This window comes from Callospermophilus lateralis, chromosome 4, assembly GCF_048772815.1.
Source record: "Callospermophilus lateralis isolate mCalLat2 chromosome 4, mCalLat2.hap1, whole genome shotgun sequence".
Taxonomy (NCBI): Eukaryota; Metazoa; Chordata; class Mammalia; order Rodentia; family Sciuridae; genus Callospermophilus; species Callospermophilus lateralis.
In genome coordinates this window covers 36,558,479-36,583,254 of record NC_135308.1, presented here as the reverse complement: position 1 = coordinate 36,583,254, position 24,776 = coordinate 36,558,479, and the positions used below count along the sequence as shown (strand labels likewise).

At 36.8% G+C, this 24,776-nt stretch overlaps 1 protein-coding gene across 1 annotated transcript in view; it reads left to right on the top strand.

The window, feature by feature from the left end:
• Mtnr1a (melatonin receptor 1A) overlaps positions 1 to 21,684 on the top strand; it is a 30,926-nt gene extending 9,242 nt beyond the window's left edge. Inside the window, exon 2 of the mRNA XM_076852423.1 lies at positions 20,816 to 21,684. Within this exon, the coding sequence (XP_076708538.1) occupies positions 20,816 to 21,684 (869 nt within the window). The remainder of the gene's footprint in view (positions 1 to 20,815) is intronic.
• Positions 21,685 to 24,776: the final 3,092 nt, after the last annotated feature.

Genomic DNA, 24,776 nt, shown 5'->3' with positions numbered 1-24,776 from the left:
TCCTTTTCTTATGGTAGCTCTCTGTGATAGTGGATTTACTGATTCAAGCCAAGTTTTACTTTTGAAGATATTTTATTGATCTTTTTTTAAGTTGCAGGTATAGCAACTGCTTAAAGTGTTAGGATTTTTTTTCCTGATTTGTGTAGTACATTGTTATATAACTCTTTAAAATGTTTATGAATTTGCCAAAGTAATTCCAACCATCCCCTAGAAACTTTAGAACAATAGTTTCAGACTCCTTAGTACAATGCTTGAATTTGAGTCTGATCTTAGGTTCCACCAGCTATTCCTCTCATAAGAAATTATTCCTGGTAGCAGTTTTGAGGATTACATTAATTATGGATAAGATAGAACTTCTTTTGGGGGTAGGAAGGATAGCACAATGAATCAGACATTATTGCCCTGTGTACATATTTGATTATGCAACCAGTGTAACTCTACCAGAAGGATGAGAAGTTATACTCCATTTATGTATGATGTGTCAAAATGCATTCTACTGTCATGTATAAGTAGAATAAAATTTTTCTCTTGGAAATTTCAAAAGTTAATCAAGAATAAAATAGTCCTATGTTAAACCTCCCCCTATTAGTTTTTACTAGCATTTGATGATTCTTCTTTTTAAAATACTTACTTTGAAAAGTGTCTGCATTGGAAGCCATATTAAAGCAACATGTTCTCTGGAGTTTATTCTGCATTCTTTATTATCACCTTGTAAAAATAACTAGAGTATCTGAGGTGAATACTAAGATCTTTACCTGGTGTCTGAAGTTTTCCCCTTCTTCCTCACTATTTTGAAGTTACTAGCTTGCTAAATCACTCTGTCTTCTAAAAGAAGAAATTCACCTACTTTCTTAGGGTTTTCTCAGTTACCCAAAAGGAAATTAGTGGATATTTTTTAAAAGATGTGTTTGTGTGTATGTAGAACTCTGTGGGTTTCATCAAATCATTCATCTCCTCCTCTTCATAAAGACAGTCCCTTAATCAGCTCTCTGTTTTTCTCACCTCTGGAATAGGTTGGCCAATCAAGTTGACCTGACTTCTAAGGACTCTTACTGGTCTCTCTAACTTCCAGTAAAATTTTGATAATGCCACAGATGAGAAGTAAACTTGTGGTTTTTCTGGTTGAGATGCTAAGGGCTTATCCTGCTAAGGAGCATACACTTCTGGCAATCACATTGAAGGAGTTAGTCTCAGAAGAAGGGACAAAAAAAAAAAAAAAAAAAAGAACATCTACTTGGTGCTGAACACCATTCAGTTTATTGTGGGTACTTTGAGTTGTTGAGCTTATGGTTTAAAAGGGCACTTACCCGCTTTAATGTTGAGCAGTTTTGCTGCTTACTGAATTGACTATTCGTTTGAATAAATAGTCATTGCATTTCTGTGATATGAGGCAGAATATGATTAATCAGTAAATTCAATGATTTGTCAAAACGAAAGAAATTGTGCTAAATTTATATAAAAACATGGTTCCTACTTTCAAACATATTTCTATCCAAGTACATTAAGATTTTTCTTCTCTTTATTAAAAATCAAGTAAAAACGAGACAGAGAACAAAAGTAGAAGAATAGAAACATACAGCAGAAAAGCTTTTCAAGAGAAATTTGAAAGTTGGTTGGTAGATGATAACTAGAACCTGAAGCATTCCTGAGAAATTTTTTAAAGCTGATACCCTCAGATGAGAGAACAACAGATGAAAACTAGGGAAATGTGAAAACTAGTCCATACATAAAATACCATCTACAGGAGTCAGAATTAATGAAAGAACTTCAGAGAAATGAGCCAGTGATGGAGACAAAACAGAACTTTGTGAGAGTAGTATACAGCCTGAAGGACACGTGTTGGCAAAGCATGGGTTGAGAGCTGCCGGCTAACTTAGATTGCTATTTAACTTCTCATGTAGCTCTCACATGGCAGAGGATTAGTGATTTCCTTTTTATTATTTTCTTCCCTGCCTCAGAATATAGAACTCTTTGTCTTTTATGACCTTGGAAGGGATATGTGCTTCCATCCCCCAGGCATCCCTTCCTTCTTCTCTATTTAAAGGCCTGTTGGATTTCTCCATGTGCCAGGTGGAGGACAAGGGGCTTAGGATACAGTTCTGTGACAAGCCAAACTCTGTTAATTTGCTTTTATTTAATATTTGGTGTACATTTTAATTTTTACTTATGAGAGTTTGTCTGCTAATAAAGTTTAATTTCATTTCTATCTTTTGTTTCTTGTTTTTATTATCCTTTAGCTTATCATTAATTGTTCCCTATACTTGAGGAGTTATTTATTTATTTATTTTTTAAGATTCTTTCTGTACCTTTCTCTTTCTGTACCTTTCTACTTAAGTTTGGACTGCATTCAGCTGTTGTTGCTGCTGCTGCTGTTTTTTTTTTTTTTTTTTTTTTTTTTTTTTGTGTGTGTGTGTGTGTGTGTTTTACACATATTAATTTACCAAATAAGTTTTTAAAAAAGATTTTGTGTGTATTTATGTATCTATCTAGCTATACATACACATACATATACATGTATCATCTTATGGGGAAAGTATTTCTTATGCATGGAAAATTAGTCCTATTGTAGACTCATTTAAAGAAAAATTGTTCCCTCTGAAGAATGTGGCCTCTGGAACCAGGTGGCCTAAAGTAAAACCCTGGCTCTGCCATCCATTATGTGTGATCTTGAGCAAGTTATTGAACTTTAATTTTCTCACTCATTAATTTGAGACAATACTGATATTGCAAGGGTTAAGTGAATTGCTATACCTCAAGTTCATTATGAATAAAATGTAACATTACAACAAACAGAATAAATTATTTAACAGAGTTATGACAGGTGAATGAACACCATGTTATGTATTTTTATTTTTGAGGTAAAATACAATATTTAACACTTCCAGATCTTTAACTACTCTGTAACTATGTCAAAAATGAGACAAATTTTGAATTTTTAAAAACTACTTTTATGAGAATCTTAAGTTTTTCTTCTTTTGTCTCTCACTGATTTGATTACATAAATTGGCAACATTATGATTGTACTACTTTTAAGAATGACAATTCTTTTGGAATATAGCAATTTAGATCTATCAAGTGCAATTAATCTGTTTTTTTAAACTGGAGTTTTTATTGAGTCCTTCAAGTTTGGGGAAAATGTTTAAGGATATAAAGTCTCTATCTTAAAAGGCATTAAGGTGGATTTTTTTGTTTTGTTTGTTTGTTTTTGTTTTGTTTTGTTTTAGTTGTAGTTGGACACAATACTTTTACTTTATTTACTTATCTTTACGTGGTGCTGAGGATCAAGCCCAGGGCATTGCATGTGCTAGGTGAGTGCCTACCGCTGAGCCACAACTCCAGCTCAACATTGATTGCCTTTTTATGTGGCTGAAATATTACATATTTATCATTAGTATTTTATCTTAAATTATCTAAGGTGAATAATTGTGCAAACATCAGTAATTTGTCTTCAGCACAAGGAGGAAAGGCTGAAGAAGTCAATTGGGCTATAACATGGGTGCTTTATACACTGTAAGTTTCTCCCTAAACCATCCTTCTGAGAAAAGAGTAACCAGATCCAGAGAAATAAATAAGCAGAATTCTTAGCAGGATTTAACACCTTCAAAACTGACTACAGCACATACCTGTTTAAAAAAAAAACAAAAACAAAACAGACTAGGGATGTAGTTCTGTGGCAAAACACTCTGGGTTCAATCCCTGGTACAAAAAAAAAAGAAAGACAAACAAACTAAAACAATCCAGACTAGAGCAAGAGGGTTATTTGTACTTTATTTTAAATGACTTGTGCTAGTCTCTTTTGTTGTATAGGTAATACATTAATACAGCAGTTAATGAAATCCATCAATCGACTTTTTTATTGCAGCAAAGTCAACAATCAAGTTAAAGAGTAGGACAGGAACTGGGGACACAGTGAGATACAGAACAAGACTGAGGAGCTAGGAAGACAAATGGGGTCAGGGAAGCAAGAGAACAAAGACACTCTCAAATGAGACAGTATGTTGTATGATGGGGGTATGATGTGGATAATATGTTATATAAACACAATATGATGCTGGCAGTACATTATATGAATGACATTATTATGTTAACAGTGTGTTATGTGAACAGCGTGTTATATAACAGGGCATGATGTGATCAGGATATGATGTAGACATGTGTTATATAAACAGTGTGATGCAGGTAGTATATTGTATGAATGACGTATTATGTTGACAAGGTGTGATGTGAACAGCTTATATGAACACCATGTTATATGAATAGGATATGATGTGGATGTGTTGTGTGAGCAGTGGGTGGTAGAACATGGTGTGATGTGAATGGTGTGTTACATAAACAGGAGTGATATGGACAATGTGTTATATGAACAGAGAATGACATGGGTGGTGTGTTGTATGAATGAGATGTTATATTTCAGAGACTTTAAGAAGTACTTGGGAGTTTACATAATGTGGTATGGGCAGAATGCAGATATTAGAGGAAGGTGGATGAAAGACGGGTAGAAAGGAAAGAGAGGTTGTGCAATGGGCAGCCTTGCTGGAAATGTTGAAGAGAGTCAAAGAGGCTGATAATCAAAAGGGGAAGGAGGGTAAGAAAAGGATTCTTTGACTTGGACAGACCCTGCTATTGCAGAGATGATGGATGGAACCGCCTCATTTGTGTCTTTCTGGTCAGGGGCGGGGATCTTCTGTAAAGTGGAACATCTGGTTTCCATCACCAAGGAATAGAAATAAGAAAGTGGGTGTGACATGCACACCTGTAATCTCAGCCACTTTGGGAGGCTGAAGCAGAAGGATTGCAAGTATGGGACCAGCCTCTGCAATTTAGCTAGATTCTCTCAAAATAAAAAGGCCTGGGATATAGCTCAGTGGCAGAGCACCCCTGGGTTCAATTTCCAGTACTGGGAGGGAAAAATAAAGGTGAACATTCATCCAGATCCAAACATGTGCCTTGCACTCTCTCAGCTCCTCATCAAGGCCAATATAATCTCAATTTATTGCATGTAAAAGTCCAAGGTCCTGGGAAGCTGTGAATTACTTGGGTTATTTTAGCATGTGGCATAGCCAGGATTTGAATCCAGAGGTACAGATTTGTTTCTAAACTTACGGTCCACACTGCCTCTAGTAATCTAAAAAGACAAGTTTCTAAAACACAGTTCTTTGAAGCTTAAGAATGTGTTCTTTGATGTCCAAAACCACAGCCTTTCCCGTTCCTTCACAGGGCCAGAGAATATGCCTCAATCACCTTGAGCATCTTAGCTGTCCCTTGTCAAACCCTTAATATTTATGCATATGGAATTTTTTCTATACAAACCACATTTATAAATAGATTCTTTGTTTTTATTATTCAAATTTGTTATGTATGACAGCAGAATGCATTACAATTCATATTATACAGATAGAGCCCAAATTTTCATATCTCTGGTTGTACACAAAGTAGAGTCACACCATTCAAGTCTTCATACATGTACTTAGGATAATGATGTCCATCTCATTCCACTGTCTTCCTGTCCCCATGCCTCTTTTCTTCCCCTCCCTCCCCTTGCCCTGTTTAGAGTTTGTCTAATCCACTCATTCTCCCGCCGCCATCAACCCCATTATGAAACTGCATCCTATATCAGAGAAAATACTCTGCATTTGTTTTTTTGGGATTGACTAACTTCACTTAGCATTATATTCTCCAAATCCATCCATTTACCTGCAAATGCCATGATTTTATTCTCTTTTAATGCTGAATACTATTTTATTGTGTATATATAGCACATTTTCATTATCCATTCATCTACTGAAGGACATCTAGTTTGGCTCCACAGTTTAGCTATTGTGAATTGTGCTGATATAAACATTGATGTGGCTGTGTCCCTGTAGTATGCTGATTCTAAGTCCTTTGGATATAGACCGAGAAGTGGGATAGCTGAAACAAATGGTGGTTCCATTCCCAGTTTTTCTAGAAATCTCCATACTGCTTTCCATATTGGCTGCACCAACTTGCAGTCCCACCAGCAATGTAGGAATGTGCCTTTTACTCTCACATCCTCACCAACACTTATTGTTATTTGTATTCTTAACAGCAGCCATTCTGACTGGAGTGAGATGAAATCTTAGAGTAGTTTTGATTTGCATTTCTCTAATTGCTAGAGATGATGAACATTTTTTCATATATTTGTTGATCAATTGTATATCATCTTTTGAGAACTGTTCATTTTCTTGCCTCATTTATTGATTAGGTTATTTGCTTTTTTTGGTGTTAAAATTTTTGAGTTCTTTATATATCCTAGAGATTAGTGCTCTATCTGATATGCCTGTGGTAAAAATTTGCTCCCATTCTGTAGGCTCTATATTCACCTCACTAATTGTTTCTTTTGCTGAGAAGAAGCTTTTTAGTTCGAATCCATCCCATTTATTGATTCTTGATTTTATTTCTTGTGCCATAGGAATCTTATTAAGGAAGTTGAGGCCTAATCTGACATGATGAAGATTTAGGCCTACTTTTTCTTCTATTAGGTTCAGTGTCTCTGGTTTAATTCTTAGGTCCTTGATCCACTTTTTTGAGTTTTTTGCATGGTGAGAGACAGGGGTTTAATTTCATTTTGTTGCATATGGATTTCCAGTTTTCTCAGAACCATTTGTTGAAGATGATATCTTTTCTCCAATGTATGTTTTTGATGCCTTTGTCACGTATAAGATAACTGTAGTTATGTGGATTTGTCTCTTTGTCCTCTACTCTATACCATTGGTCTACAAGTCTATATGGTGTCAATGTTTTTGTTATTATTGCTTTGTAGTATAGTTTAAGTTCTGGTGTACTGATGCCACCTACTTCACTCTTCTTGCTGGGGATTGCTTTAGCTATTCTGGGTCTTTTATTTTTCCACATGAATATCATGATTGCTTTTTCTATTTCTATAAGGAATGTCATTGGGATTTTGATTGGAATTGCATTAAATCTGTATAATGTTTTTGGTAGTATGGTCATTTTGACAATATTAATTCTGCCTATCCAAAAACAAGGTAGATCTTTCCATCTTCTAAGGTCTTCTTTAATTTCTTTCTTTAATGTTCTATAGTTTTCATTGTAGAGGTCTTTCACCCCTTTCATTAAGTTGATTCCCAATTTATTTTTTTTAGGCTATTGTAAATGGGGTAGTTTTCCTAGTTTCCCTTTCAGAGGATTTGTCACTGATATACATAAATGCCTTGATTTATGGGTGTTGATTTTATATCCTGCTACTTTGTTTAATTCATTTATTCTAGAAGTTTTCTGGTGGAATTTTTTTGGGTCTTCTAGGCAGAGAATCATGTCATTAGCTAATAGTGTTAATTTGAGTTCTTCTTTTCCTATACATATCCCTTTAATTTCTTCCAACTGTCTAATTGCTCTGTCCAGTGTTTCAAGAACTATGTTAAATAGAAGTGGTGAAAGAGGGCATCCCTGTCTTTTTCCAGTTTTTAGAAGGAATGCTTTCAATTTTTCTCCATTTAGAATGATGTTAGCCTGGGGATTAGCATAGATAGCTTTTACAAAGTTGAGATATATTTCTGTTATCCCTAGTTTTTCTAATGTTTTGAACATGAAGGGGTGCTGTATTTTGTCAAATGCTTTTTCTGCGTCTATTGAGATGATCATATGATTCTTATCTTTAAGTCTATTGATGTGATGAATTACATTTATTGATTTCTGTAAGTTGAACCAACCTTGCATCCCTGGGATGAATCCCACTTGATCATGGTGCACAATCTTTTTGATATGTTTTTGTATTTGACTTGCCAGAATTTTATTGAGAATTTTCACATCTATGTTTATTAGAGATATTGGTCTGAAGTTTTCTTTCTTTGATGTGTCTTTGTATGGTTTTAGAATCAGGATGATACTGGCCTCATAGAATAAGATTGGAAGTAGTCCCTCTTTTTCTATCTCATGAAATAATTTGAGGAGTATTGGTATTAGTTCTTCTTTAAAGGTCTTTTAGAACTCAGCTGTGTGTTCATCTGGTCCTGGGCTTTTCTTGGTTGGTAGGTTTCTGATGGCATCTTCTATTTCATCGCTTCAAGTTCATCTGTCTAAATTGTATATCATCCTGATTCAATTAGGGCAAATCATATGACTCTGAAAATTTTTCAATGTCTTCAATATTTTCTATTTTATTGGAGTACAAATTTTCAAAATAATTTCTAATTATATTCTTTATTTCTGTAGTGTCTGTTGTGATATTTCCTTTTTCATCATGTATGTTAGTAATTTGAGTTTTCTCTCTCCTTCTTTTCATTAGCATGGCCAAGGGCTTGTCAGTGTTATTTATTTTTTCAAAGAACCAACTTTTTGTTTTGTCAATTTTTTCAATTGTTTCTTTTATTTCTATTTCATTGATTTCAGCTCTGGGTTTAATTATTTCCTGGCTTCTACTAATTTTGGTGTTGGTTTATTCTTCTTTTTCTAGGACTTTGAAATGTAATGTTAGGTCATTTACTTGTTGACTTTTTCTTCTTTCAAGGAATGAACTCTATGCAATGAACTTTCCTCTTAGTACTGCCTGCATGGTATCCCAGATTTTTCAATACATTGTATCAGTGTTCTCATTTACCTCTAAGAATTTTTTAATCTCTTTCTTGATATCTTTTGCAACACATTGTTCATTCAGTATCGTATTATTTAGTCTCCAGGTGCTAGAGTAGCTTTTATTTTTAATTTTATCATTGATTTCTAGTTTCATTTCATTATGATCTGATAGAATGCAGGGTGGTATCTCTACTTTTTTGTGTTTGCTGAGAGTTGCTTTGTGGCATAATATATGGTCTGTTTTAGAGAAGGATCCCTGTGCTTCTGAGAAGAATGTGTATTCACTCATTGAAGGATGAAATCTTCTATATATGTCAGTTAAGTCTAAGTTATTGATTGTATTATTGAGTTCTGTAGTTTATTTGTTCAGCTTTTGTTTAGAAGATGTATCCAGTGGTGAAAGAGGTGTGTTAAAGTCACCCAAAATTATTGTGTTGTGGTCTATTTGACTCTTGAACTTGAGAAGAGCTTGTTTGATGAACATAGATGTTCCACTGTTTGGGGGATAGATATTTATAACTGTTATGTCCTGTTGGTGTTTCTCTTAATCAGTATATGTGTCCTTCTTTATCCCTTTTGATTAACTTTAGCTACTTTATTTCATATGAGGATGGAAACCCCTGCTTGCTTCCGCAGTCCAATGAGTGGTATAATTTTAAAAATAAAAGCTACCCAACCTTTCACCTTCAGTCTGTGGGTATCTTTTCCTATGAGATGAGTCTCTTGGAGGCAGCATACTTTGGGGTCTTTTTTAAAATCCAATCTGCCAGTCTATGTCTTTTGATTGGTGAGTTTAAGCTGTTAACATTCAGAGATATTATTGAGACATAATTTCTATTCCCAGCCATTTTTGGTATTTAACGTGACTTGGTTTCTCCTTTGATTAGTTTTTCCCTTAGTGTAATATCTCCTTGTGCTGATTTTCATTATTGTTTCTCATTTCTTCTTCATGGAATATTTTGCCAAGGATGTTCTGTGGTGCAGGCTTTCTAGTTGTAAATTCTTTTAACTTTTGTTTATCATGGAAAGTTTTCATTTCATCATCAAATCTAAAGCTTAATTTTGCTGGATATAAAGTTCTTCGTTGTCGTCCATTTTCTTTCAGAGCTTGGTATATGTTGTTCCAGGATCTCCTGGCTTTGAGGGTCTGTGTTGAAAAATCTGCTGAGGTACAAATTAATCTCCTCCTGTATGTGATCTGATTTCTCTCTCTTGAGGTCTTTAAGATTCTATCCTTATTCTGTATGCTAGGCATTTTCATTATAATGTGTCTTGTTGTAGATCTGTTGTAATTTTGACATTTGGTGTCCTGTAAGCCTCTTGTATTTGGTTTTCCATCTCATTCTTCATGCTTGGCAAATTTTCTGATATTATCTCAGTGAAGAGATTGTGCATTTCTTTGGTTTGAAACTCTGTACCTTTCTGTATCCCAATAGCTCTTAGATTTGGGCTTTTGATGCTGTCCCATAATTCTCAGATGTTCTGTTCATGGTTTCTATCTTCACTGTGTGGTCAACTTTATTTTCCAGATTGTATACTTTGTCTTTATTATCTGACATTCTTTCTTCCAAGTGATCTAGTCTGTTGGTGATGCTTTCTATTGAGTTTTTTATTTGATTTATTGTTTCCTTCATCTCAGGGATTTCTGTTGTTTTTTTTTTAATTCTCTCTTTCTTAAAGTAATATTTTGCTACCTGTATTTGCTCTCCTATCTCTTTGTTGGAGTGATCAATTTTTGCCTGTATTTGCTCATTTAGGTCATTCTTTAATTCACAGATCATTTTAATTATGAACATTCTGAACTCCTTCTCTGACATTTCATCAACTGCTCTGTCCATAGGTTCTATTGTTGTAGTATTCTGGTTTGTTTGGGGTACTTTCCTCCCTTGTTTTTTTCATGTTGTCTGTGTCTTCCTTTCTTGCAGTGTGGATCTGAGATATTACAGCTTCTATCCTATAATCTTGTAGTACCCATGAAGATTATCTGTACCTCACCTTGATGTTGGGCTTCCATACCCTGCAGGTGTCCCTTGATGTATGCTACTGCAACTAAAGGTGGTGGCAGCAATAGTCAAGGTATCTTGAGATAACAGTGGAGGTGCCCCAAGATGGATGCAACATCTTCCAGAGATGGGGCTGAAAGGTTGGGCCTTACACTGTCTTTGGGATGCCTGCTCCAAGATGCAGCTGCTTCTACGCCCTGTCTGTTGTCGAAAGGTAGTGGCTACTTCGTGGGGAAGGCTATGGCGATATCTGCAGTGTCCCAAAATGGAACTGGATTAGGCCTGGGCTCCCAATTGGGTGGGGTGGCAGACTTGGACCTATCCTGGGCTTGGGTCCCACACAGGTTGGCGAATGCGGTCCTGTGCCGGAGCCTGAGCTCTGTTGGGTGTCTGTTGGTGGCGGGATGGACCCAGATCTACCCTGGACCAGGGTCTCATACAGGTGGGCAGAGTCAGATCAAGGCTGGACCTGAGCTCAGGGGAGGTGTCTCTATAAATGAATTCTTAGTTATACCAGACTTCTTAGCTCTGAATCCATGGATTTGCTACGTAAAACTAATGAAACATGGTTCCAAGAGTGTTTGAGGTACATTTTTTTTCCCCAACTAAAACTGGTCTTTATCACTTTGATGAGTTCAAGTAGTTGTTTATTTATTTGTTAGTTTAATTCTTATAAACAATAATTCAGTGGGTCACTACTCTTGCTTTCTACATAAGGTACACGATAAGTGAAAGAAGGAAAGAATAAGGCCTATTGAGAAAACCAATATCCTGTTGGATGAGAGCAAAAGAGCAGCCAGTCAGTCAGTGGGTATAGCTCAGTTGTAGAATGCTTAACCTATCATGTGTGAGACCCTGGGTTCAGTCCTCAAAATTGCAACTAATTTCTGCTTCTGCCTGGGTGACTCTTGGAGACTTAGGAGAGTTAATTCATCCAGCAGACTGTTCTTGAGCACCTACCATCTGCCAAGTTCTGTGCTCACAGTGATAATGTAAATATTCAGACCTACACCACAGGATCTTAGCCCTTTGAAGAGAGACAGACACTTATGCAAATATGTGTGGTTTTGTGTTGCTTTGATGGGAAATATATCCACACACAGTGAGGATAAAGAGATTGAAGAGCATTGCTGGGAAACCTTTAGAACTGGTATCTTCTCAGTAAGCTTTGTTTCTATTAGGTATCATAGTAACTAGTTCCTCCTTTTCTACCAGGAAGCCCAGCCCGTGATCTCCTTAGAAAACCACCTGATTTCATCACAGAGTTGAAGGTCTCTCCTTTTTTTTTTTTTTTTTTCCTTGTGGTACTGGAATAGAACCAAGGGTCTCGCACATGCTAGGCAAGTGCAGTACCACTGAGGTACTTCCCTAGAACCTGCCCCCCGCCACCTTTTTAAAACATTTTATTTTGAAAAAGGATTTTGCTCAGTTGCCCAAGCTAGCTTCAAACTTGGGATCCTCCTACTTCATCTTCCTGAGAACCTAAGATTACAGGCATGCTCCACCATGTCCAACAAGATCTATGTTAAAATTTCTAGAAACAGAACCTGAGACAGACTTGGCTCTCAGGCTGTTGAGGTCTACTCTCAAGAGGCGCTTATAAGCAGTGAGGAAAGCAAAGTAGTGCAGAGATGAAAAAGACAAACAAGAATGGGACCTCAGGTAAAACCTAGACTTGGCTTGATCCAAAAGTTGGGGTCTCTGGACATAAATCCATCCAAAAAATTGCCATTACTTAAATCAAGATAACTGGCCTTCTGTATTCCAGAGTTAGCCATTGGATTGGTCACCAAGGGCAATCTCTGGAGAAGGATGCAAATAGAAGCCAAATGGTAGCACCCAGCACTCAGAAACCTTGTGGATAAGTGCCTCAGCTTGGCAAAGGGGACCTGGAACAGGCACTAGCAGCATCTACTGCAGGCCTATGGAGCAAAGAGGATTTGCTGAAGCAGACTAAAGACCAAGCATATTTATTAATGGGTTCCTCTAGTCAGTATGTTGAAGAGAGCACACAGAAGGAAATTAATCATCCTTAGGTTTCATCGTTGCAGATTTTCAATTATTTTATCAAATTAGAACAAGATGCCTAGTGCCGTAGAAACAACGTTGAATGCAAACCTTAAATTCAAGGCCCAAACTTTGCTATGTCAGGGTGACAAATTTCTCAATAATTCACATAAAAGCATAGTGATTCAGAGTAACATGGCCCTTCTTTTATTTATTGATTAATTATGTATTTTTATTTGTTTTAAACTAGTTACACATGACAGAATGCATTTTGACACATCATGCATAAATGCAGTATAACTTCTCATTCACCTGGTTTTACATGATATAGAGTTACACAGGTCATATAGTTGTATATGCACATAGGGTAATGCTACTATCACTCCTACCTCTCTTTCCCCTCCCCTCCCTTCACTCCCCTTCGTCTAGTCCAAAACACCTCTATTCTCCCCCAGCCCTTATTGTGAATTAGCATCCACATATCAGAGAAAACATTCTGCCTTTGGTTCTTTGGGATTGGCTTATTTCACTTAGCATAATATTCTCCAGTTCCATCCATTTACTGGCAAATGCCATAATTTATTCTTCTTAAGGCTGAATAATATTCCATTGTGTATATATACCACAGTTTCTTTATTCATTCATCTGTTGAAGGGCATCTAAGTTGGTTCTATAGTTTAGCTCAACAATAGGTCATTCTTAAAGCATCTGCCTAAGACTTTTACTAGTTAATGGCGAGCTGCTGTAGTATCTAGTTCCCTTCTTGAATTCTCTGGACATTTCCACCTCCTGAATCTTATGCAGAATTCTTTTGTGGATGATGCTAGTCCATCGCTGTGCAAGAAAGGGAATTCTGGGGATCAATTTTAGCAAGTTAACACAGTACAAATCCAATGCAGTTCACCCCTTGACATCTTGACATATATCCAAGTAAAGAAAACATCAAAGTTATGTTTTTATATAACATAATGCAATGTTATTTTATTAACATAAAAGTGAAAATACATTAACCCTTTTCTCAAAAAGACAATATAGTCTTTTTGTCCACCTTTGCATGATTTTCATTATTTGTCTTGCTGAGTCACATTCCACATTTGATATACTGTAGCCTAAATACTGAAATATATGGTTCACTTCTAATCATATTAGATGGAAAGAATAGCGGAGGGGAAAAGATTCACCATTTATTTAATCATGGAAAAGAAGAGATGTCGATACTATTTTAATCTTCATCTTTGCAGCTGGTCACATAGTCATAATGGGTATTTATAATTACCTTTTCCATTCTCCATTCCCTCTGCCTTCCACTCATTGTGGTTCCTTGCCTGTTCAAGTAGCTGAAACCTTTATTCATAAAGCTCTGGCATATTCATATACCTGCCTATAATTGGGTTATTTCAGTTTTCTATTGACTTTAATCACAGGGCATGGGAGTAATAAGACATTATAGGGATTTCTTGCATTTAAGACATAATTCCTTGCTCTTATTGTATAATAACAACCTGATTTACTCTTGATAATCAAGACTAATCACCCTGGTCAGGATAGTAATTCCTTTCTTTTTAAATTAATAAATTACGTGAGGAGCCCAAAGTAGCCAGGTGGCAGTCCTGACTTCCAGCTGAATGAAATCATTGGTATGTCTCCTGATGGAAGCATTTCTTCCTTTACACCAAAAAACAAAAAAACAAAAACCAAAAACAAAACAAAACAAAAAACAAAACAAAAACCAAACAAACAAACAAGCAAAAAACCCCTAGTTTCAGGCCAGGGGACTGGGAGCCTTTTGCTAGTATACTTGTAAAAGGAAAATCCATTTCTAGCCTTGATTTTCTGATTCATGAATCCTGACTATGGGATAAGCAACACTTTATGTTAGTCACTTTTTAAAGGCACATACCATATCCTGGGGAATGGTATCCTAGACTCACCCACTGGTGGTGAAACAGAATCTTTAAAACCACTCCATTAATTTATCAATCAGCTGTTCTAAGATGGGAAACATGGAAAGTCCTATGACTTCCAGAAGCATGACCCCACTGTTATACTCCATTTGTTTTAAAGTTAATTTCTTAGTTAGAAGCAATACTGGGAGGAATAGCATCATGGTGAAAAAAGGACCCTTTAAGTACGTGGATGTTAGGTTGGTAGAAGAATTAAAGGTATTAAAGGGTAAGAAAGGCAACTTCATGTCCAGTCAGAACAGTGTGCTCCCCCTTTTGATGATGGGAGTGGTCTTATGTCAGCCTACTACAAGTGATTGACTGAGTTTTCTAGGAAATGGAACCATATTAATGTTGCTCTCCAAAGTTGGTTGAACATTCATCAATACAATAGTGGCTATTGCCAGATCAATATTCATGTATTGATCTTTACTAACTATGTTGCTGAGCCCATGTATAACTTCCTTTCTTGCTTCTGTAATAATTTGAGCCCATTGGTCAAGGACAGTCATGGCTAAGGATTAACTGATGTCCACAAGTTGCATCATTGAGCTTCCCCTATTGAACATTAATATGGGATATAAATGTCTTCATACTAAATGACCATGCTGAGAGGTTTCAAAATCTCTTTGCCACCGATTTTCTAATCCCCTTTCTTCCAAGTTCTTGACCATATAGCTGTACCACTAGCCATTATGAATCAATGTAGTCTGTGGCCATATCTCTGTCCAGTAAGAATGAATGACCAGTCTGAAACTCAATTTGAAGCACCACTCAAAGTTCTGTTTACTAGGAGTGTTTTCCTTCACTCTTGTCCTTGAAAGCAACTCTGGATTTGGTCTGCAGTGCTACAACCATTCAGTTTCAGGAGTGCCAGTATATAATGAAGAACTATTTGTAAACTAGGCCAGAAATTCTTTATTTTTTATTTAACTGGTCAAAGGGAAATCCCCATGAAGCCATAGGCACACACTGAGAGAAGGGGGTTTTGTGGCAGGAATGTGGGACATGGGTTTCTGTGTAACCTACTTGTGCCTTCTGGGACCTGCTTGAACCATATGTTATACACACCACTTCTGTTTGATGCTGTGCATGCAGAATCTTATGATGTGGTAGATCAGAAAACACCTGTCAAAAAGGGACCTTTCAAATCACATGGTCACTTAGTTTTTCATGGTCAAGTGTTTAAACTTTACTGAGTAGCAAGTCAACTCTGTTTCAAAAGCACATACTTATCTGCAGAGGATAGTATGTATTGATTCAGGATTTTGAAGAAAATTTTGAAGAAAATCCCGGGTCTGTGTCACAAATCACTTATATGTGCCTGCTGAAGCCTCCCAACAGTCTCATGGTCTACCGTAAATAATTCAAGCACTATTGGTATCTTAGTTAACTCATGCTTCTGTAACAAAACACCTTAGACTGGGTAATTATAAATAATTGACATTTATTTCTCATACATCTGGAGACCAGGAAGTACAAGATCAAGAAACTGGCAGGCAAATTGTTGTCTGTCGAGGACTATTCTCTGCTTCCAATATGGTGCCTTCTCAATGCATCCTTTAGAGGGGACATATGCTGCATCCTTCTATGGTGGAAGGGGTAGAATAGATGAATACCCCTCCATACCTGTTTTATAAGGCCCATCCTCATGACTTAATCACTTCCTCAAAGCCTCACCTCAAGACTATCATATTGGTGATTAAATTTCAAGATAGGAATTTGTGGAGGTACCTTTAGACTAGAGCTATTGGATACGATGGATCAAGTGGCAGAGCAGCCTTTCATAGCTTTTTCTTGCTCCACTAAAAGCTGTCAGGTTTGAGGTTACACAGTACATGGTTTTATGTAGTATGTCAAAGGAGGGTGCATGTAGTTTTTTCTATTTTTCTTGAGTGGGTAACGGCAATACAGCAACTTTTTCTTTACCTTAGAAGATGATACAGGTGACAATTTAAGTAACTATTGCTACTGAATGTCATGAACTACCAGTGTCCCCTTTTGCTACTGGAAATAGGGTTTTTAATACTTTCAGTCTGGTCCTGTCATAGAACTCAGAACCAATACAGTTTAGTCATCTTTAAGGTTCTTTTAGTTCACTTCCACTACCAAATTCTGCATCAGTCAAGATTCAGTCAATTCAAGAAGCAAAATCTCTAGATTTTGTGGGAATTGATAAAGTAATTTATTAGGGCTATTGCTTCTAATTCTGGTTTTGGAGCCTAAAGTCCACAGAAAAGGCAGTTGAGATGGCAAGATAGATGACAAGAGGGGTCACAGGGAACCAGAACTTTGGAGGAATGGCTGGAACCCAAGAAGATGAACTGAACTCACCTCAGTGGGTCAGTCTCCCAGTTTCTCCAAGTGGAGTTCAGCAGGAGCTGGAGAAGCTATGGACATGCCACTGCCCCTCAACCATCACCAGAGGCCAGTAGATGAGACTCAAGGGCCAGAGCTGCTGTGGCACCTCATGCTTTATGAAAAACTTAGGAGTGTAAAGAGAATAGGGCTACCACTTCATTTTCACTTTTTAATAAAATCTCGTGCCAAATTGTCTCTTGTGGGGAATACCAACCTGGAGCTATACAAGGAAGTGTCTCTTTAGCCTTGCTATGTCAACACAAAATGAACTCACTATATGTAACTCAGTGCCAGATACTGTTGAAGGTGGTGGTGGCAGCAGGGTGACATCTAGGACAGGCACCGCCCTGGTGAATGTGATGACGTGGGCTGTGGGGAGATAGGAGAAGGTGAAGAAGTCATTGTCACAAGTAGAGAGCACTGCCAGTCGGACCATTCAGAGGGAAGTCACAGGACTAGTTCTGAGGGAGGCAGTTAGACAAGGCAGCTCTGTAGTTGTCTCTTAATTTCTGCATATCTGGGCTATATTTTGTTTCTAATTTAAAATTTTATTTTTTATAAAAATACTACTCTGCATTTTTATAGTTTGTACATTTAATCGTTGTGAGGCCGTGTTTTTTCCTGTTCCTAGTAAAGTGACCTCGAAGTGGTTTCTCTTCCCCCCATCATCTCTATAATTTTCTAGATCCAGCTTTTAAAGAATGATGCCCGTAGAGGCCGTAATCCTTGGATCTCTGTAGGAGCACAGGAAATTCTTTAGGGAAATGCACTCAGCAAAACTAACAAATAAACAATGTTGTACCCTCAGCTCTCTCTAGTTTTGTGACTTCATCTAAAGTAACTCAGTATTTCTGCTTTTCTTGTCTCTAAGTAGGAATGTACAGGATGGTCACTAGTAGTATATACCTTTGAATCTTGACTGGTGTTTTAGGCAGCTATTTCGCTGCTCTGACTACAGAATCTGACCAGAACAGCTATAGGGGAGGAGGAGTTTATTTGAGGGCTCACAGGTTTTAGTTCATAGAAGGCCAGCTCCATTCCTTGGGGCTTGAGGTGAGGCTGAATCATGGTGGAGTGTGTGACAGAAGGAAGCAGCTCACGTGAGATCAGAAGGCAAAGAGAGAGATTCCACTCACCAGATAGAAACATATACCCCCAAGCCATGCCCCAGTTCCCATCTCCCCAACCACCCTCACCACTTCAATTAATCCTATCAGGGATTAATTCACTGATCAGGCTAAGGATATAATCCAATCATTTCTCCTCCAAACCTTCTTGCATTTTCTCACATGTGAGCCTTCAGGGGCTACCACATCTAAACCATAACAACTGGATAATTTCAGAATTCCTCCACAGTGAAGACTGGAGCTAAATACAACGAAAAAGAAATTTTTAACCATCGACAGATATTAAACTTCAGAATTCATTACTATGTTGGTGTATAAAGTCTTTGATATCTGTAAAAATGGGGAGATTGCTAATTTCTGGAGTAGCACAGAACTGAGAATAGAATACATGACCTTCTGGTGTGAGTAATTATGATTGATTTAATTGCAAGAATGAATGAGTTAAATGAAAAAAGTTCCTTTTCCATCCTCCCCACCCAACACTCACACCTTACAAAATGAGCAGATGTGATAAATTTTCAAGCTAAACTACCTGATATTTACATCTCCATACAGTTTGTAACTTAAGTTTTTTCTCCAAACATTTGTAAGATGAAATTAATTCAAAGAAAATTAAACCAACAATTTAATTAATATAATTACTTGAACAGTAATGAAGCATAATTGCTATAAAATAAATGGAGCACAGAATGAAAGCCATAAAAGATGATTTTAAGTTCCTTAAAAATAAATCTATATTAAGCCAGTTTGTCATTGTGACATTCTAGGGTATTTTTTTGATGACATTTTAATTTGTAGTTGAATTTCACATATTGTTCGTATTTTTCAAGTGTTAAATAGTTTCAGTTAAAATTCATTAACATATGCTGACTTTGGAATTTAAATATTACATTGGTAATTGAAATGTATTTGTGGGAAAAATTAGTTTTCCATCACCTTTAACTTGAACTGTATAACCAATTTGTGTGTGTGTGTGTGTGTGTGTGTGATGTGTGTGTTTGTGCACGCACACGCGCGCGCACGCGCTGGGGATCAAACCCAGGGCCTTATACATGCAAGGCAAGCAGTCTACAAACTGAACTATATCCTCAGCCCCAATATAACCATATAACAGTTTATCTGAAATTCATAAATGATGCAAGCTTTGCTTTTCTTGTATCATTTCATGACTGCTGTTTTACTTCATTTTTTTTTGTAACAATTTTTTGGGGGAATAAAATTAGTGAATTAGAAACATAAAGTACAGAGACTATTTTATTTCAAATGTTGGGAAGTGACAAATTAATTACATTATCAAACATGAGCAAAAGTCATTGTACTAGAGAGTAAGACATAAAAATGAGGACATAACCTGAGGGGCTACAGTCTAGGAGTGTAGGAAAGCAAAGTTTACAAATAGACATCTAAATATTTGCATCTGTAGAAGGTCCTAGAATGCCCCTTCTCATCTCTAACAACCTCCTCGTTTCCTCTTACTGTTACATACTCTGGTGCTTCTGACTCTGTGCTTTTGTTTTTCTGAGTTTTCCTGACTCTTCATTCCTGTTTCCCCAGCATCTAGTGTATGCGTTTGATAAATTTTTATTGAATGGAATTTATTACAATTTAATCCACATTAAAAGTGGTATAAAGTGACTTAGGAGCCTTTCAAGAAGGAAATGCTTACTTCTGATTGGTCAAATAAGCAAAGGCCTTTGGTCTTCTCCATATAGGATGGACATAGAAAAATGGGTGGCATTTTAAAAGACGGAGCAGAGTCATTTGAGGCAGAAGGAATAGTAAGAAACAAAGATAAAAACAAAAAGTCACAGAAGTGGGTCTGGGTAGCTCAGTGGAGGAGCATTTGCTTAGCATACATTGAGGCCCTGGGTTCGATTACTAGCACTACAAAAAGAACAAGAAAAAAAGCCACAAAAGAAAAGAACATACTTTGTAGAACATCTTATGAAATTTGAGTTATTTTTCTGCATTAAAAATGTGTTTAATTATTACACTGATATAGAAAATTATAACTTATCTAGAATATTTAGAGTTTAATTCTTGTTCCTTAAGTGCTTTATAAAAGTTAAGAGAAATTTTGCCTTTTCTTTTGATTTGAGAAGAGCGAGTTGTAGAACATGAGCACCATTTTACTTGACAGAGATTTTTGCCTCATTTAATGCTTTCTACAGTGTTATGCAGAAGATGCTATCGTTATCCCCGCTCTCAGAGAGGAAGCTGAAGCTTGGCAAGGTGAAGTAATTTGTCCCAGTTACATAGCTGGTAGGCATGAGGCTGATGTTCTACTCCAGACAGGTGACAGAGTCCTTTCTGCCTTAATTTGTTGGGCTGTGGACAAAGATCCATTGCTCTCAACAACAGAAGCTAGCGGTTCATTTGAGAACTGTTGAAGAACTAAAGAGGATAGAAGACCTGGAATTTAAAGAAATCACGGCTGACTTGAGAATAACAAAATATGAGATTTCTCAGTTAATATAGATGGTTCCAAAGCAAAAGAAGCAATACAGATATAATAAACTTGGGACTTTTTTTTTTTTTTTTAAGAGGAACTAGTTTTAAAGACAACAGTCTGGGATATAGAATATACCTTGTTGTGGTAACGTGGAAAGTTATGAAGAGGGGTCTTGATTTTACAGGAGTGACAACAGGCTTAATTCCTGGTGAAAATGGTCTCTACTTCATTTATAGTGTGGACAGTAGCTATGATGTCAGATCAACCAAGTTGTGGAAATATTAACCAGCTCTTTAATTGTGAAAAGAAGAAAGTGCAACTCCTGCAATACTGGTATTGACTTATATCTTATAAATCTCTCTCTTTTAGGAAATATATTTGTGGTGAGCCTAGCAGTTGCAGACCTGGTGGTAGCCATTTATCCCTACCCCTTGGTGCTGACATCGATATTTAACAATGGCTGGAACCTGGGATCTCTGCACTGTCAAATTAGTGGTTTCCTGATGGGCTTGAGTGTCATTGGCTCCATATTCAATATCACTGGGATCGCCATTAATCGCTACTGCTACATCTGCCACAGTCTCAAGTACGACAAGCTGTACAGTAACAAGAATTCCCTCTGCTACGTGTTCCTGATATGGATGCTGACACTAGTGGCAATTGTGCCCAACTTGAGAACGGAAACGCTCCAGTATGACCCAAGGATCTATTCCTGTACGTTTTCACAGTCTGTCAGTTCAGCCTACACGATAGCTGTGGTGGTTTTCCACTTCATAGTTCCGATGGTCATCGTCATCTTCTGTTACCTAAGAATATGGATCCTGGTTCTTCAGGTCAGACGGAGGGTGAAATCTGACAACAAACCCAAACTGAAACCACAGGACTTCCGGAACTTTGTCACCATGTTTGTGGTTTTCGTACTTTTTGCAATTTGCTGGGCTCCTCTCAACTTCATTGGTCTTGTTGTGGCCACGGACCCTGCCAGCATGGTGCCCAGGATACCCGAGTGGCTGTTTGTGGCTAGTTACTACATGGCATATTTCAACAGCTGCCTCAATGCAATTATATATGGACTTCTGAACCAAAATTTCAGAAAGGAATACAGAAGAATTATAGTTTCACTGTGTACAGCCAAGATGTTCTTTGTGGATAGCTCGAATGATGTAGCGGATAAAGTTAAATGTAAACCCTCTCCATTAATAGCCAACAAGAATTTAATTCAGGTGGACTCTGTTTAGAAAAGCAAAGCATTTCTGGCACGATGTCCATACTACTCAGATGGTACTCCTTTTCCTGTCTGCTTTGCTCTGGATGGATGTTTTGCAAACAGTAGTTGAGAAAAGGAAGCTCTTAAGAGGTTACCCGAAGTTACTGAGCTAGTGTGCCCTGGGGCAAAGTGTCTAATTCTGCTTATCAGGAGAAATCCAGAACATACAAAGAGTCATGTTAGTTGAAGAGTATGTTTCAGGAGTAGGGGGTTAAAGTAAAATACTGGATGAATTTAAGGGAAGAAATACTGTGAAAACATTTATTTTACCATAAATAGGTTTCACAAATGCAGTAACAGTTATCCCTCCTTTTCCGTGGGTTCTCCATCCTTGGATTTAGTCAACCATGAATTGAAAACATTTAGAAAAAACACTGCATCTGTACTGAACATGTATGTACTTTTATTCTTTTTCCTCCCTGAAGAATGTAGTATAATAGCCATTTGCATAGCATTTACCTTGCTCTGGGTTTTATAAGTAATCTGCAGGTGACTCAAAACACTGTAAATGTGAAGATATGTATAGGTCATATGCAAATACTGTATCATTTTATATAAGGGTCTACAAATTTTTATATTCTTGGGGGCTCAAGGATTTTGAGGGATGAGTACAATTGCTTTCCCCCTCACTTGTTAAAATATTTCTAATGGGGAAATGAAAAGAACATTTGATTTATAAGTGAGTAAATGGAGCAAAAAGGAGAAGTGAGATGAATGACTCATTATGTACAGAATGACTGAGTGGCAGTGGCAACAACCATTACCACCACCATACTGAGCCACCCCCACCTAGCCATTTGTATTTTAAAAATAATATACAGGGTCTGGCTAAGTTACTGAGGCTGGCCATGAACTTGAGTTCCTCTTGCCTCAGCCTCTTGGGTAGCAGGGATGACAGGCTTGTGCCACCAGTCCCCACTACTTTTCTCTATGCTTTTCTTTATGCTTGAAAATAAATCATCTTCATTTGGGAAAAAAAGATCATGTACAATTCAATGTAAAACCAGCTTTGCAATATTGATTACAGGTTTTGGGAAATCTCCTATGACTGTGTGCGGGTAAAAATTTAGAGAATAACAAAGTTATTTTAGTGCTGTTCAATATTTATGTTAATGGTGAGTACTTATTTTATTGAAGCTCTTTTAGAAGACCAAAGACTGAACATAAACTAAATTTGTAAAATATAGGAAAAGGCCAAAAGGGACAGATATTTAACCAAAGTTTTAGTGTATACATAATGTAACAATAACAAGTGGGATAAAAATTTAATAACAAACTAAGCTAGTACCGGGAGAATGCTCTGGCCATCAAATTTCTAAAATGTTGGGACATGCCCTAATTGGGTTCAGCTTATGCTTATCTGTCACCAGAAGGATAATGGAGTCATTGTGCAATCACCTTGCTTCATAGTGCTGAGGAAAAAATTGAATTTAGGTATGGAAAAGCAATCACACTTGAATATAGAAACAGAATGATTTTAGAAGCACAAACCTTAATCATATGTTATTCTATTTTCTATCTCTGAAGCAGACATTTTAAGTTAATAGAAATAACCACTTAGGAATGTTTTGTATATTATAGAGTTTACCATGGGGAGAAAGTGCCTGTGTATGGCTGTGCATGTGTGTTGGCGTGTATACCGTGTGCACAGGCCAGTTAGCTCTGAGGAAATAAGAACAGCTTCTATGGCTCTGAAAAGTCAAAAGATGATTTAGGTGTGTGTTATATTAGTAATAATAAGACTATGCTGTATTCCTTTATTATGAGGACACATTTCTTTGTTCTGATTACAGGTTTATGATTCATATGCCCATTGAAAACCCAGTTGATTGCTATTTCATCTAGAGATTAGACACTGGGCCTTTCTTTTCTTGAGGTAGCCTGGTTCTCTAATTGCTAGCAGAACTGTTACTTTGCAGTGTGCAATGCAAACATATCCAGTTTGGAATAAAATAAAATGAATGTTATTTTCAGTTTCTATGATGTTCAACACCTTGGAGAACTCTTGAATTTTGGTGTGCAAAGGGGTAAGTGATGATCCACTGAGCACCACCCTAATAAATACTAAATAAGCCTCCATGCTTGGGATGTGGGAGTAAGAATCAGTTTAGCTATTTGGTTTACCCAGTAAAAGAGCTGATAGAATTTCTGCCTAGAGAGCTATAGTACCTTCATTAACTCTGTGACCACTGAGCTACAGAATAAATGTTTGCATAGAGAATTTTACACAATTCAAAGTAGTTAAATATAAGATGTTAACCTCAGTCCTGACAATATTTTCTGCTTGTCACTATTTTCTTGCAGCCTGGGTATAAATGTGTATAAAACTGTAGGAAGTCTGTTTTTCCAAAAGAGAGTTTAATTTTAAATTTTTGAAAATAAAGCCATGATAGAGTATACTTGTATTATTTTACTTCTTTTTACCATGTATGTACCTTGTTACTGCCAAGGATGAACTTCAATGGGGATTTTACTTGTATATATGGTTTTATAAATTATGTATGTATACATGTGCATGTGTATATATGAAGGTGAATATGATTTCTTACTATTTTCAAGGTGTTTAATTTTTAAGTTATTTTGGGGAATTAAACGTTGGTAAGAATGAAAGGTGGTTTGATAATTATTTAAGATGTGTACCCGTTTATGGAAAATAACTTATTTTTCTGGTTTGGGCATTTTTCTTAGCAGAGTTTCAATGACTCAGTTATTCACATGTGTTCATCTATCAAGCATCTATATCATAATATTCATATATTCATGTTCATCATGGAAGGGAACTGAGTTTAACTGAACTTTGTTTGCCCCACCTTGATATATGCAACCAACAACCTATGTTCTATTCCAAATACAGACTTATTGCACTATTTAACAAATGTGTTTCTCTTTTTATTTTCCCCCAGAAAGCATTATTTCTTGCTCAGTACACATGCACAGGATGGGCTCCTTTCATTTTTAGAATTTAATTGGGGTAAAGAAAGCCTATTTTCTTGACCTTTGTCATAAAATCATTAAAGGGAACTTAGAGGGTAGGTTTAAGCTATTTCTCTCATTTTACAGACC